At 52.5% G+C, this 15250-nt stretch overlaps 1 protein-coding gene across 1 annotated transcript in view; it reads right to left on the minus strand.

Moving 5' to 3' along the window:
* Nucleotides 1–8692: 8692 nt before the first annotated feature.
* The window catches only part of LOC146766362 (axonemal central pair apparatus protein HYDIN-like), a 76579-nt gene continuing 70021 nt past the window's right edge, over nt 8693–15250 (minus strand). Inside the window, 7 exon segments of the mRNA XM_085589343.1 lie at nt 8693–12248; nt 12525–12693; nt 13176–13275; nt 13831–13930; nt 14627–14825; nt 14905–14983; nt 14986–15154. Coding sequence (XP_085445469.1) covers nt 11853–12248; nt 12525–12693; nt 13176–13275; nt 13831–13930; nt 14627–14825; nt 14905–14983; nt 14986–15154 — 1212 coding nt within the window. The 3' untranslated portion in view covers nt 8693–11852.

Raw genomic sequence — 15250 nt, forward strand, 5'->3', positions numbered from 1 at the left:
ATGCCAGCGCACTTCCGGGGCTCGGTGCCGTTTTGTGCGGCTCCGACCCCGCTCCTCCCCCTGGGGGTGGCGCCGCTGCCGCCCCCCGGGCTCGCCCTGCCTCCTGCAGGGGGGGGTTCCTCCCTTACATGGTAGTGGCGTCAGGCGCGGCTGCCAATTGGCTCCGAGCCCTCTGCCGCTCTCCTCCTCTTTCTCCCGCGCACGCGCATTAGCAAAACTCCGCGCCTCTGGGCTCTTCGCGCCGAGACTGCCCGCGCCCCGCCCCTCCCCTTGGCTGCCGGCGCCATTTTCAAAGGGATACGGGGGCGGCGTGGGTAGGATCTCCTCCCGAGCCGCGGCCTCCACGCCTCTGGCTTCCCCTGCCAGTCCCCGCCAAAAGAACTCTGCGCGCTGCTGCACCTCCGGCAGCGGGTCACTGACCGGCAGTGGTGGGGCGGATGGGGAAGCCGCGGATTTTTGGGAGGTTTCCGCGGGGGGTCCCGGGCCCCGGGCCGGGGTGGGGGGCGACGCGCCGGGCCCCCCCGGATCCCCGCTCCCGGGCGGATCACCCTCAGGGCCGGTTTGCGTTGCCGCTCCTACGCCTAGCTTGGGTGTATAATAAACACGTACGCGCTATGCTCCATGTCTCCTGCTCTTCTATTGCTCTGCGCAGGGCTTTCTCTACTTTGCCCCATGCCTTAAGGCTTCTGCCACTGCCTGAGGATTTTGTGTCCTCGGCCAGCACAGCTGTGCATTTTTCCCATATCTCCGGATGCAAAACATCCACAGGGCGTTCAATTGCCCCAAGCTCAAGCAGCCTTGCTATAGCAAGATAAAAGTCTTTGAGCTTACACTCAATGCCCCATTGCTTATGAACCTCACTTACGACCCTGGCGATGGCATCCATGACGACCGCGGGTCCTGGGACGTCTCCCTCGCCGAGAACACGGTCTCACCGGTCTGGCTGCTGCTCTTGTCCAGGTGACACCCGCTACCCGAGCAAATTATTCCCGGGCTTCAGCACCAGTTATGTTGCCTTCATGGAAGACAACGGCGACCTGGTTGTAAGGAACAGCACGGCAGCCCAGTCTCCCCTGGGCCACTCGGTCTAACGACACATGCAGGCACCAATGTGGTGGACGGTCAAAAGCGTTTATTATCTTATCTCATGGGTTTAAATAGTCTTGGGGGACTCTGCTACGTCAGGGGGGGTTGGCAGGGTCTCTAGGGTTAGTTAGGAGTGGAAGACTACTGGGTTAGGTGTGGTTACATTCATTGGGGTAATGGATAACATGTTGCAGGGTGAGAGGGGGATGGGGGTCTTTCTTTCCGTCACATCCCGAAATCTTCCGTTCGCCTGTCCCTATCTACTACACTTGGACTTGATAAACTCCATCTTATTGGACTCAGCCCATATATCCATCAAACAAGCTGACAATTAACAATTTATTAACAATTGTTTATTAACAATTAATTGAAAATTATTCAGTAGGTAATTAAAGTTATAAGTAGGTAGTTAAAAGATAAGCTGGAGGTGTTCACTGGAGCTTGGAAGGGTAGCTGCAGAGGTTTCCAGGTGGGAGACCATCAGCAGCAGGAGGCACGATGGTGCCGGCTCCAGGCGGATGCACCAGCTGACACAAATGGTGTTCTTTGGGTATTGGTTTCCAGAGCACCTCCTTCTTGAGTCCCTGGTCTTCCTCTGTCTCCTCTAAAGTTTCACCAAGACTATTCTGCTCCTGGGCTCTGCCTTTCACAATCACCTGCCCCATCTTCTGAGCCGGATTCAGGTTAGGAATCCTAGGAAGAGAGGGACTGGTATTAACCAGACAAACATTCCAGGCCAGCTGCTTTTCTGTCTCCTTGCAGAGCACATAGTGTTGCATCCTCTCTCTGTGCAAGCAGTGAGCAGCAGATTTAACAGCTGTACTCGCTGCATGGAGGACAGGAACAGGAAATTCCACCTGAACCTGAGGAAGAACTTCTTTCCTGTGCAGGTGCCATGCTGCCAGAGAGGGTGGGGTGTGTCCCTCACTGGAATTATTCCAGAGCCCTCTGGACAAAACCCTGTGCCATGTGCTTTGGGATGAACCTGCTTGAGCAGGGAAGTAGGACCAGATGACCTACTGTGGTCCCTTCCACCCTGTCCCATCCTGTGATCGCCCAGTGGTACCCATCAGAAGCATGAGATGGCAAGTGTGTCGACGTTTCCCACCTGCACAGCACGGTGGTCTGAAACATCCCCGTGAACTTTGGAGAGAACTGCACATGAAAGGTCTGCTTCTGGCCAGGAGCAAGGATGCCATGGCAGGGGTTGATGGAGAACAATGGCAGGCCATGAGTGAAATCTGTGAAGATTTCCAGGGCAGAACCAACACGCTTTGAGTAGAGTAGCCTCTTGGAACAGTCCTGCTCCTCGGGCTGCTGCAGCTCCTGCTTGAAATCCTGCTCCTGCTTGGCAGGCTGCTGCAGCTGCTGGGCCTCAGAAGGGTGAATTTGGAAAGGATGCTCCTGCTGCCACCTAAAACGATCCAGCAGCTTTCTGTAACGCTTTAAAGTAGCAGAGACGAACTGACCTGCATAGAGGAAGAGAACACCTTTCAATGACAAAATCCTGTGTTCCCAGCAACTCTGCCTCCTGTGCAGGTAGCTGGAAGAGAGCTGGGATGCACTTGAAGCATCCCTGACCAAGTACTTCTGGCAGGAAATAAGAGTGTCTGGGAGCAGAGTCTCTGCCTGCAGCACACACTCCTGTGCCAAAGCAGGAGAGTTGGTTTTAGACAGTGACTTTGCATTTGCCCTGGAGTGGGGAACTGCACACAGACAGTGGCTGCAGCTCATTTGTTACACCATTGCTTTTCACAGTCTCAGACTTCTCAAAGAGATGACATGACATCCCCCTTCCCAGTCCTGACCCAGCACATGGCTCTCCCCAGAGCCTGGCTCAGCTCCTTTGCAGAGCAGAAGTGGCAGAGCAAGAACAGAAGGGGCTGAAAGGCAGATGGGGACAAGGAGAAAACTCTCCAGCTGCAGCTGGGAAGCTGCTGATGAAAGTGGACATGTGGACAAGGATGAAAAAGCAATTTATGTTGTGAAGTGACAGTCTTCTCCCAGGCCCTCAGCTACCAAGTGAAATGCCCTTACTCATCTGACCAGTTGCAAATGGCTTCTTCACCGCTTCACTATCTGCAGCTTTCTCCCAGGAGTATTCCAGGGCTACCTTCCCCGTGTTGCATAGCCTGAAACTGAAAAGCGAGAAGGAGGAGTAACAAAAAATGTCCAATAAATATAAAGCAAATAGTACAGTAACACTGTCTGATGGTACTGCTTTCTGCCGAGGAGCATCTTCTTCGCCAGGTAACTCTGCCATGCTTAGACTGCTGTCGTGAGTGGCCCAAAAAAGTATTTCAGAGTCTGGAAGTTTAAGAGGAAAGGGCCAACATGATGCCCAGGACACTGAAGCTAAGGGGCTTACTCTGGCCTTTAGGTCTTGGTTTGACTGCAAACTTATTCTTGAGCAGATGCAGACATGCTGTGAAAGCAAATCCATGGTTGTTCTCAGCAGAAAGGTATGGCAGCACTGAACCTTCTCTTGACCACCACCAGCTGCTTGGCTTTGTGTGCACATAAATGGGCCTGTGCTGGTTTTGGCTGGGGCAGAGTTCTGGGAACACGGCACTGGGCCAGCCCTGGGCAAAGGCAGCTCCTGCTCGCAGGGCCCTGCGTGGCCTCCAGCACTCACGTGGTGGTCCTTGTCTGGAAGGGCAAGGTATCCTTGAACTGAACCACGGTCGTGTTCAGCTTGAACTGGGTGTAGGCAACAACGGCACTGAGGTACACCTCCAACTCCTGGCTGCTCTCCTCCACCACAGTGTGAGCTGGCTCCGGGGCTATCTCGATCACCTGCAAACAGAGAAGGGAGGAATCACTGAGCAGAGCCCAGAAAGTCAGGCTGAGAAAGGAATCTTCTGGCCTCCAAGATCAGCCTCACGGAGGGACTAGAAAGGACCACTCACTTTTACTTCCCTGGAAAGATGACAACATTGAGACTGCTCTGCTACAGTAGTTGTTTCCACCCACGGATCAAAGCAGTCACTAGCACAGCTGTTAATATATCGATGGAGACTATAGCTGTGCTCTAGTCCTGTACTTCAACCTTGTAGAGGCACTGACTCTTTTCCTGGTCCCCTTGAAATCCAGCAGGTCTCAAAATTTGGTTTCAGTTCCCCTGCTGGAGTTCTGTGGATGGAGAACCCCAAGACTGAAGAGTTCTAGAAAGCACCTTTTTCTTCTTGTCTTAGGAGAAAGTGCTTTCCAGATGTCTTGTGTGGAGCAACAGCTACGTTGCTGGGAGCTGAGGATGTGCATTTTGGGATGTGAAAGATCTCACTAGGAAAGTCTCCACCCTCACATGTTCTGATAGAAAAGAGGATGGTATAGAGGCCTTAAAATGGTCCAGAAACTCAGAAAGAACCATCACCCAAGATAAGTGTGTTTGGAAATAATGACAATAAAAGCAAGAAGCTCTGGAGATGATCCTTCTCTGGACTCCTCCATACTGTCATTGGTGCCTGAGCTACTCCATGATGAGATATCCCACACAATACAGAGACAACCAAATTCTCTGGTATCCAGGCAGACAAAACTTGGGGTTCATATGCAGGAGAAGTGGATTTCTCTCCGCTTTGAAAGAAGAGGCAGAGTGCAGCAGACTTAACTCCTTGTTGGCAAAAAGACACGAAATGAGGTGAAGAGATTTCTAACACCATAAAATGGGATAAACTAAGAAAACGTTCCCCATTCAACACAGGCTGCAACACTCGTGCTTGTGGCACAGACTGATGCAGTTTGTGTGTGGCTAAAGGTCTCTTGCCAAAAGGCTTCCCCCTCTCGTGTGAGTGTATCCAGTCACTGTGTTTCCACCTCTCTCCTGGAATGCACTGCTGGTGAACCTCACGGCTGTCCAATGTCCAGAGAAAGCAGGAGCTGCTCAGCCAACAGTGATGGTGTTATGGTGGTTCTTTGTGTAAAAGCTGGGTTGGCTTTTTTGGCCATTTTGCTTCTAACCTTTTCTTTTTGAGGCCAGCTGGCTGCCGGGTCTTTCTTGGTGGTTTCCTTCCATGTGACGATGCATATTTGGTCATCCCAGTCAGGAACCTTCCTTTGTGGCAGCTCAAAGTTAATCTTGGTCACCTTGCAGCTCACAAGGTGCCTCCTGAAGGTGGCTGGGACATCTGATTTCAAGATCACTGTGATGCCCTTGGCACAGCCAGGATGGAGGTGTCCCACCTAGGGAGAATCAGAGAGGGAGTCAAGACCAAATTGGAAGCCTGGTCCCTGCCAAGGTATCCTGGTTTGACAAGGAAGTGAGTTTTCTCAGGAAGTTGGGGTCAAACCAATCAGTGGTCAGATTTGAATGCTGACATGTGGTGTGACCACTGAAGACACTGGACACATGTCTGAGAACACAGGGGGTTAAAAGCGGAGAACTCCAGGGCAACTCTCTCTTTTGTTCCAGTCAGTGAAGAGCTCAGACCTCCCCTGCCCAGCCACGGGCTGGGTGCGGGAGGGGAAGCCATGCGGCCTGGGAGAGGTCAGCCAGGGGGCAAAGGGACCGGAACTGGGCCAGCCCCTGCGGACGGTAGGCCAGGACTGACAGCAAAAGGGACTGATGTGGTGAACACCTATGCCAGGAATCTGCACCTCAGAGTGGATGTACACAAAGTTGGATATCCAAAAGTATGAACAGAAGGTGCCACCTCCCATAACATGAAGCCTTTTCTGCAAGGCTGGCAGCCATGGCCCAGCCAAGCCAGGGGCTGCATCTCCTCCGTGGCACTGGAACAGGCTATCACTGGTACGTGAGGACTCCCTGCCAGCTCCTGGGAACACCAGGGCAGGGCTTGAGCAATGGGGAAAGGCAGAGCAGTCCACGCTCACCTTGGGGAAGAACTGGAATGGGGCGTCTGTCTCCCACTCAAAGCGCATGACCTTTGTACGGGTGTGGTTGGTGATGGTCCTGCGGCAGGGCTTCCTGACAGGACAGTACCCAAACTGGAGGTGATTCACTCTGACAGCTGTAAAGGAGGAGAGCAAGGGATCTCAGCATGCAGGAAGCTCCACCTGCCCCCCTCACGTGCAGACACCTGCATGTTCAATGCTTCCTTGCTCCAAGCCTTCCTCCCTCTGGAGGGAGTGCCCCAGGCAATTCCCCATCCCACCACTTCCAGGGAAACACCCTGACACGTCCCTAAGCCAGCGACATGCAGCACAGCACACGCTGCTCTGCACGCATGGCTGCCATGCCCACAGGCCACCAAGCCCTGTGGGTGACAGCCCAGGCCTGGATAGAGGGAGGACACACATGATCCGACATTTTCCTCTTCCTTGCTACACCTTGGCAGCCTGTCCTCTCTTACCATCAATGATGTCTTTCTTCAGACTGCTCTCAGCATTCCTCTCCTGGATGTCTTCCTCTAATCCACCGAGGGTGAATTCATCCCTGTGGCCTTCACCCACCAGCTCTATTTGGGTCATGCAGATGTCCCCCACTAACAGACAAATCTTCTCTTCCAGACGTTGAGCCAGAGTGGGTTTAAAAATGACATCAAACTTTGTCGATTGCCCAGAACACAGAAGGAAGAAAAGCTTCTTTGGGGGCTTGCTCTCTGCACAGCAATGGAAATCAGATTAAGTGATACAGCTGTACAGAGGAAATATTTCCACAGGATAGATGAGGAATAAGAGGTTGAAACCAGCTGCCTTCTAAGCACAGGTTCTACCCCCAGTGGCCCCAGAACCTCTTCCTCTGTTCACAGGACTGCCACCTCCAGACACAGCACCACTTAAGCAGCTTAACCTCAGGCTGATGCCCAGCCCTCATTCCATTTGCTTCCAGCCAGCTCCAGCCATATGCAAAGCTGAGCCAAAGAGTGCTTTTGGCTTCTGCTGGCTGTCTCTGTGCTCAAGGGCTGTGTGTGTTCAGGCTGGTACCGTCCCACATGCAGCAAATACTTCAGAGGGTCCACTGAGGTAGTGACAGCCCCCCACAACTCAACCCACCATGTCTAGAAGAACAGAAGAACTTCCTACAACTTGCTAGGAGGAGACCCTGCAAAAAGTCCCCAAGAAAAGCTTGGGAGACAGAGCCCAATAAAAGAAACTGTGCCTAACATCTGGCTGCTGCTCGGAGAAGCCAAGAGCAGGGCACAGGTTTTCCCTCTTTGCATGATCACACTTCATGGTTAATGGATTTACCGTTTCCAACGGAGTTCTCTTCCACATCTCCAGTGCAGAATATCCTGAGTGTGGAGGCCCTGCTTCTCAAGAAGAACACTCCATGCTTATCCTCCAGGCATAACATAAACTGAGAAAAGGGAACCCAGAGCACAGTGATACTGGTGTGAGTACAGGATGGCACAGGGAGACTGACACCACAGTGCTGCTGGTCCTGCATGAGAGCCCAGCACCTCTCCCACTACAAACAGCATTTAGCACAAAAGTTAAGTCAAACCAGCAGGAAAAAAGGGTGTTCAGAAGCATCTGGATAGAACTGACACAGAACCAAACAGGACAGAAAGTAATGGGCAGAATGTATTTAAAGCACAACTAAGTTTACTTAAAAGGTAGTAAGCTAGGATCAAATACAATCTAATGGAAGTGGGAAATCACACATGTCCATGAGAACAGAGGGTGACCTGAGAGACGGGGGAAAACACCACTTTTCTTGTGTTCAACTTAAAAGAAGAAAGACTGGATAGAAAATTTCCAAGAACTCTCTTCTTGGAGAACAGATGTCGGTCACTTGCTTAAAAAGAATTCTGACACCTCTTCCCAGGTGTGCCATGTTTTTTGGGACCCTTCCCCTGTGCCACAAGCACTTGCTCCCAAACCAGACCATTCCTCGAGCAGGTCCTCCTCACCTCCACAGGTGCGATGCCATTGTTACGGACGACCAGGGGCAGCGTCTCTGAATCCCCCACCTGGAGCCTCTTGAAGCGCAGCACGGCATTTCCCCTCTTGCTGCGAGCACTTGGGCACACGACTGTCAGCTGTGGCTCGAGCCCCTTCCCGCTGATATGGAAGGTCACGATCCGAGGTTCAATTCTCACAGAGCTGCAGGAGAGACACAGAAACAATTTCAGCTGGCACTAACCCATTTCTCACGGGCAAGTTAAGCAGCAAGGGCCACCCACAGTGTTTTCCCTGCTTGGTGCTCATGTACCGCACAACACAGCCCCCACCAGCCTCTTCCCAATCCACTCAGGGCCATTCACAAGAGGAATCTGCTCCAAAGAGCCAGAGCCTTCCACAATAACAGTTAAAACTAATTCCACTTAATTGAATCAAGCAGTGCAGCAGGTAAAAAACGAGGCATCAGATGAGATATGGCAAATCCCCTGGCTGCAGTGAGATGAGACATGCAACAAGCAAAAGCATAGCTTAATTGTTGTAGTGTGTTTTTATACTCCTGTAACAGTTGTGCAGCGGCTCGCCCCTCCACCCGCCATTTTCTCCCAGCGGCTCCGCCCCGCGTTTTCCCGCCGCCCCCTCAGCGCCGATCTCCCTCACAGCGCTCGGGCACTTCCCCGCTCCCCGCTCCCTGGTCCGTCACTCGGCTCCCAGCGCCTTCCTCCCGATCTGCTCCCTGGGCCTCGAGGGATTGGATGAGGGCCCGGGCTCCCTCCCTTCAGTTTCCCCATTGGTTTTTGTGTCTGTCTATCCTTTCACCTTCCACTGCCCCAAATCCCGCACGGGTCAATGGGCGTTCCCTTCCCCCTGCTACCGCCCCGCTATTTAAGACGTTGCAAAAGCCTCGAGGGCGCTTTTGGCTACTGGATTCTCCGTGGCACTGGGTTCCCCGGAGCCTGGATTAAACCTGAAATTGTTTCCCTAGCCTTGAGTCGGCTCCCTGGTTATCTCCTCGGACGCCGCCTCTCCGCCACCCAAGGCAGACAGTGAAACTTCTGCCTCAGCCGCTCCCCGGCTCTCCTGGAGATCCAGGGGAGCGTTCCCCGCAGCTGGCCGTGCCTCTGCCGGGCAGGGGAAGCCCGGCGGCTGCAGCTTGGCACGGCGGCACTTAATGAATGCCAGGGAATCAGAGGATCACTTAATTGTACGGAAACAAAGAGCAAAATGTGCCTGCTGACCTGCTGGCACAGAAACTGCTTCATCTAAGCCTTTGTACTTGGAAACGGCCAGAGCTCAGCTGCAGCACATCTCAGTAGCTTCCAATTCGCTACGGAGTATTTCCCTGTCTTCATGGTTTCTCACAGAGAATAAATCATCAGCCTCATTTTTCTGCTCTAAGAGTTACTCCTAGATCATCTGATGCCAAGAACTCTGCCTAAGGCTACCGAAAGCATTAGAGCTAACAAGAGGTCTGTGCCTTCCCAGGGGAGAGGCAGCTGTCAGTGAGGCCTCCCCCAGTATTTCACAGGGTTAGTTACCATTTTGGCATGACAAGGGAAGCCTTGATAATGCAGTCGTAGTCCTGTTCGTCTGGTGGGGTGAAGGTCACCTTCACAAGAGCATAGGATGAGGCGGCAATGGACATCTTGACTGGATCCACCTTGAAAATGCTTTCGATAGGGTTTTTTTCCTTGGGGGAACCCAGAGAGCAGTGTTAGGAGAAAATACCTTTCATCATGACACAGTTTTATTCATAAATGCATTACTGAGAACAGCCCCAGACAGTGTCTTCCTTCCTGCTTCCCTGGACAGGCTCCCTCCCTCCCAGGGCATGCTGACCTTGTGCTAAAGCATTGTGTGTTTTGAGTCCTGGCAGCTGCCCCAGCCTATATGGGAGGTGGGCACTGCATGGAAGATCCTGCAAATAACCTAGAACTGGCATTCAAAGAGAAGGAAAAGCCAGGGAGCCTGAGAAAATGGTCTGCTTTGAGCCCTGGCATGTCAATTCGTAACTGAGAAAATGCTCTGCTTTGAGCCCTGACATGTCAGTTCATAACAGCCCGTCTCCGAGTGTGCTTCCAAGAGAGGTTTAGAAGGATTCACTTCTCCCACTGAAGACCCAGAGGTGTGAGCCAAAACCTTGCCCCAGACATGCAGAATTCCACACAACTGTTCCCTGGCTCTGCTGCTCTCTCCTGCAGTTTGAGCTGCACTGAGCTAGCCTAGTCTGGGCCACAGGAAGCAATGCATCTGGAGAACAAAACAGGCTCTCACACGGCCTTTAGAGGACAACCACCACCTTGGCCTCCGTTCTTACCTCTCCAGGCAGGGGTTTGATGGAGAGGGCCACATCACATGGCAGACGGCTTGCATTGTAAATATTGAAATGAGCTTCAGCCTCTTGCCCAACCACAACCTTGTGGAAGACGAATTTGTTCTCATCTCTGATGAACAGGCCCGTGCCTTTCAATGACTGCAGCTCGTGGCAGAAGTTGGTGCTGCTGCAGATCGGGTACTCCTTGAAGATTAACTTGACATCTTTAACAAGTGCTGTGGACAGACCAGAGGGGTGAGCATGGAGAAGCCTCCCTGATGACCCTGCTGGCCTCTCAGAAGCCTTGATAAGCCCTTTCTGCCTGGGTGACTGCTAAACCCAGCCTTGGGTGGGGGAGCTGGCTGTGAGGATGGAGCTCAGTCAACCTCAGTCTTAGAGAGCATTGCTTTCCTTTTATCCTTCCATGCATCCCTCTCAGCCTGGAAGGGATGAGTCCACTGGTGGACTTGAAGAGGGCTGGAACCTCTGAGGATTTTAAGGTGGGACACCAGGGCTAGCGTGCCTCTCTATCCAAGCAGCAAGTTTAGGTGCTGATCAGCAGCAGGTGTGACTGTGGGCAGTAGGTACCTGGGAAGTAGGACTCGGCCATCAGGGTAAAGGGAATGCCGAGGGGATTGTCCTTGGGGTCTCTTCCTGTGATGTCAATGTAGAGCTGCTCCTCATATATCCCCTCTTGCCTGGCGAAGCATTCCACTCTGATCACCTGCTGGCCCCACGGATGGACAGAGCCAGAGCAGGGGGACACCTTGAACATGCCAAGAATGAGGCGATCCTGCAGAAAAAGTTCCAGGAGAGGCTGATGGCTAATAGCTGTGCCTTCAGCACCCCAGCAAGGAATATGTCCTGCCTTGGCTTCCAGCTGGGCCCAAGCACCCAGTCCCAGGGCAGGGAAGGATGACTGCATGGCCCAAAGGCAGCTCCAGGCTGAGAGCAACAAGCCAAGAGGAGCTGCAAGCCTGTCCCAAGTGGCAGAGAGAAAGGAGTCCGAGTGTAAAGAATGAAGGTGGTAGCTGTGATCCTTCAATCTCCAGAGGTAACATAGGAGAGCAGAAATATCTGTGAGAAATGATGGGAGAGAGGTAGAGACTGGGAAGAAGAAAAAGCAATGTTGTCTGAGCTCTGTGGACTGGGAGTTCAGTGGGGGATGTTTTTGCTTCTGTGGTGTTCACAGACCTATGCTGGCTCGCAGCTACCAAACACAGGACCTGCTCCCCCCTCTGTTGACCCTACAACTCCAGGTCAGAGCCAGAGTACAGAACGTTCAGTGGGACTGAGCAGATACTGGACTCCATCCTGCAGACCACGTTCCATCCTGTGGCGATGAGCCCCCAGGCCTGGGCACAGCAGCATCTTCTCACATCCCTTGCAGCAGCACTACTGGGGAGCAGGAGTCATTCACCTGTGTTGAGGAGCTTGATTTCCTTCCTGTTGAGAGCTCTGTAGCTGATGGAGCAGATTCCCCTTGCTTTGAACTGAGGGGAGAAAGCAAAGATATCTGTCATGCTGAGCTCCCCTGCCTTTCTCTGAGGCCAAAGCTGGCCTTCCTTCTCACAGAGGAAAGCCTTCTTGCTCCTGATGGCTCCCAGAGAGCAGCCTGTAGCACCCATTGCTGGACAGAGCAGCTTTATCACCAGCTTTGTACTACACATGGGGATACTGAGACATTTTTTTGTTCCCTCTCCCCTAGCCAGGGATGCAAATGGATGATAGCTGTGGCTGCCTGCCACATACCAGCTGTGGGGTGGTGCCTCCTCACAGGAAGGGTGGTGCAGGGCTTCTCATACCTTTTGCTTTCCAATGCAGATGCAGCCTCGTCTGCTTGGCGGATGTGGAATTTGAAGTTGACCATGCCTTTGTTCTTCAGCACAAGAGTCCGGCTCTTCCTGGTGCCCTTGATCATGGTACCGAAGTCGGTGGGTGAGGCAGGCTCAACGCTGTACTTGCTGTACTCGGCTCTTGCTGACACCTTCAATGGGATGTTGGCGACAGCCTGGCCTCCTTCCCTTGAGCTGCCATCTATCACCTGTGTCCACAGGAAGGGAGGTAACCAAAGCAAAGAGGCCAGCCTCTACCCCAGTCCCAGCCTCCACCTCCATCCATTTACCCTCCCTGTTTAAGCACCTCCTCCAGAGTCAGATGCTCAGCTCCACTTAGGAAGCCTCCCAAATGGTTTTGAAAGGCTTTGTTTGTGTATGTAGCAGAGAGGATTCTCCAGTAAGGCACTCCTTCCATTAGACACCTATCCTGTTTATGCTCCCAGAACACCGTGTGATAACACAGCCTGGCCCAGGCAGCTCACCTGGCAGTACAGGATGGGCTTGTTCTTGAGGACAATTTCACTTGTGGGGTGGAAGAGCATCTCAATATTCACACCAGACTGGGAGGCAGTCAGCATGCCTGACTGAGGCTCAACAGTGAAGTGGGATGCCAAGTCTTGCATCCTGGGACCTGCATCCTTCAGCATGAAACTGGGGAGAAAGGGAAGGAATGGAGATCTCTGCAGTTAAAAATATAGGTACCACCAGCACAGCCAGGACTTTGCATTGGACCAGAAAAAAAGGAAAGGGAGAGTCCAGCTCTGCTCAGGGAATCCTGGATCTTGACAGAGTGCAGTCAGTCATGAGGTTACTGCAAGAAACCTTAAGACAAAATTTTTCATTCACTCTTTACAGAGTCTCAGAAAGAGAAAGGAGGTGACCATCAAAGAAAGGCAATGAATCTCAGCATTTCAGTGGCTGACATTTCTGGGGCTCTCCTTTGGGCTCCAGCTGAGCTGTGAAGAACTGCTGGTTTGTGGCTGGATTCTCTGGTAGAATAATTGAGATCAGAGAGCCCAAGTTTTTTATTTACCATGAGGCAGCCAGCATGGAAACAGTTCTAGCCATTGACAGAGGGACAACACAGGCTTGGGAGCCTGAGGAAATGCTCACTACCAGGCAGCTGGACTCACCTGTACTCAATGTTGTATACCCCTTTGCTCTTCAGACTCAGGACTTTCTTCACATTATCCAGGACATTAATGGTTCCAAATTCCAAGCTTCCATCTGGACCTGCAGAAAACCCACAGAGCAAAGTCAAACATGGTTGCAGAATATACCAGGTCCCAAACTACATGGAGGTCTTGGCACAAAACCCTTTTCAGCAAGTTTCCATTCTTGGAAGTGTTTTCCAGCTACTTGTCTACCCTTTCTCTTCCCACTCAAAATATCTGCAGGCTTAGTACCTAAGGAGCTTGTCTCCCATTTCCTCGCTTCCAAACACAAATCCAATTGCTTTATATGCTGTGCTGAGCCTGTGGGAGTTGCAACTGCCTGTTTACATCACTGTTCTTTCAAAGCCCCAAAATCCAATCTGCACATGAAGCTGCACACTTCAGAGTTCAGAGGGGAGAGAGTTAAGGCTGTCAGTGCGCTGACAATGCTTTATTCCATGCACCTTGCAGGGTACGTGCTTTATGTGTCCATGCCATCCTTGCATCCCATCCCATCCCATCCCATCCCATCCCATCCCATCCCATCCCATCCCATGCCATCGTGCTTTGGTTGCCCACCTCCCAAGGTAATGCAGTGCACCTGGACTGCTTTGTTTGGGAGGCATCCACTGACCTTCAGGGATGTCGATGCTCAGAGGAATGTCATAGACTTCTGCAGAGATTTTGATGTTTTCAGTCTGAACAATCCCCAGGATGTTTTCTGTATCTGAAACCTAAGGCAGCAAGAAACAGACACTGTTCATTAATTATTCTTTTGGTAGACAGCCTGACAATCCTTGTCTCTGCTGGCTGCTTCCCCTACGGCCTCCCTGGCTTCACAAGCATTGGAGGACTCCCAAGCTTTGCTGTTTATCTCATGGGCTGCCCCAGTGGGATTCTGCTGCAGTAAAAAACCCTGTCAGCCCAACTCTGCACTCCCACAGCAGGGAATGTTGCTGCTAAAGCATCCTTGAGAGGCACAGAGATGTAAGAACAACCACAAGAAGTGTGGAGGTGTCTCAGAGCAGGTGGCATTGACAACCTTCTCCAATCACCTAGCACCCTCTCTGAAATGCAGTCCCTAATCCACGGGGAACAAAATCCCAGGGGGAGAGTTTGTTGCACTATGCAAGAGCTTCAGAGAACGTCCAGGAGGAATGTAGAGATCACGCTGCAGTCTGTACAACCACACAGCAACCTTCAACCACTCACAGGGACAAGGTGGTTGTGGTACAGGCTCAGGATGCAGTGTCTGGTTATCTGGGGGGATGTGGACGCACTGCACATTCTGGCAAACGCTGTGCAGAGGCAGAAGCTGGGGTCACAGCACCCTTGTGTCTGTCAGGTGCAGCTCTTCCTGGCTCTGTCCCTAGCAGCACACAGCTGCTCACTGTGCCCCGCTCTGCCAGGCAGGGCACAGCCCCTCTCACCTCTAATTGGAGGCTCTTCTCAATGCTGCCAGGCTGCCCGGCCTTGAAATGCACTGTCACTTCAAACTCTGAGCAGGGATCAATGGTGCCGTTATCTCGTGACAAGGAGAAGTCCTCAGCAAGGTCATCCAGCCCACTGAGCTGCCAGGCCACGGGCAGCAGGGTGTTGTTTCTCAGGACCAAGGTCCTGTTGTCAGTCCTGCAGAGACAGGAAGGCACTTGGTGTCAGCTGCCGGATGGTGACACCAGCCTGGCCGCTGAATGCAACTTGGAGCAGCTCCATCCATGCCCTGGAAACCAGGGTCAAATGTTTTCTCTTTGTCACAGGTTTTGGAGTGCTTGTGGGATGACTGACCTGTGCAGAAGCAGCTTGTCAAAAGACAGCTCCAGGGGGCTGACCTCCAGCTTCATGTGCACCCCATGGCAGCACAGGCTGAAGACCACTGGCTCCGGGTTCTTCCCAATGCTGCAGATGAGTTTGTCTTGCAGGAAGCCAGGGGAAGTGGGGTATGCCCAAATGGTCAGCTCCTGGACACGGCCCCACAAGAAGAAATTGAAAGAGCTCTGTGTGTGAGCAGGAAGAGCAGCCCCTGGGCACTTCTACGGTGCCTGCTCTGCCTGCCC

This window comes from Lonchura striata, chromosome 11 (assembly GCF_050655825.1).
Source record: "Lonchura striata isolate lonStrDom1 chromosome 11, ASM5065582v1, whole genome shotgun sequence".
NCBI lineage: Eukaryota > Metazoa > Chordata > Aves > Passeriformes > Estrildidae > Lonchura > Lonchura striata.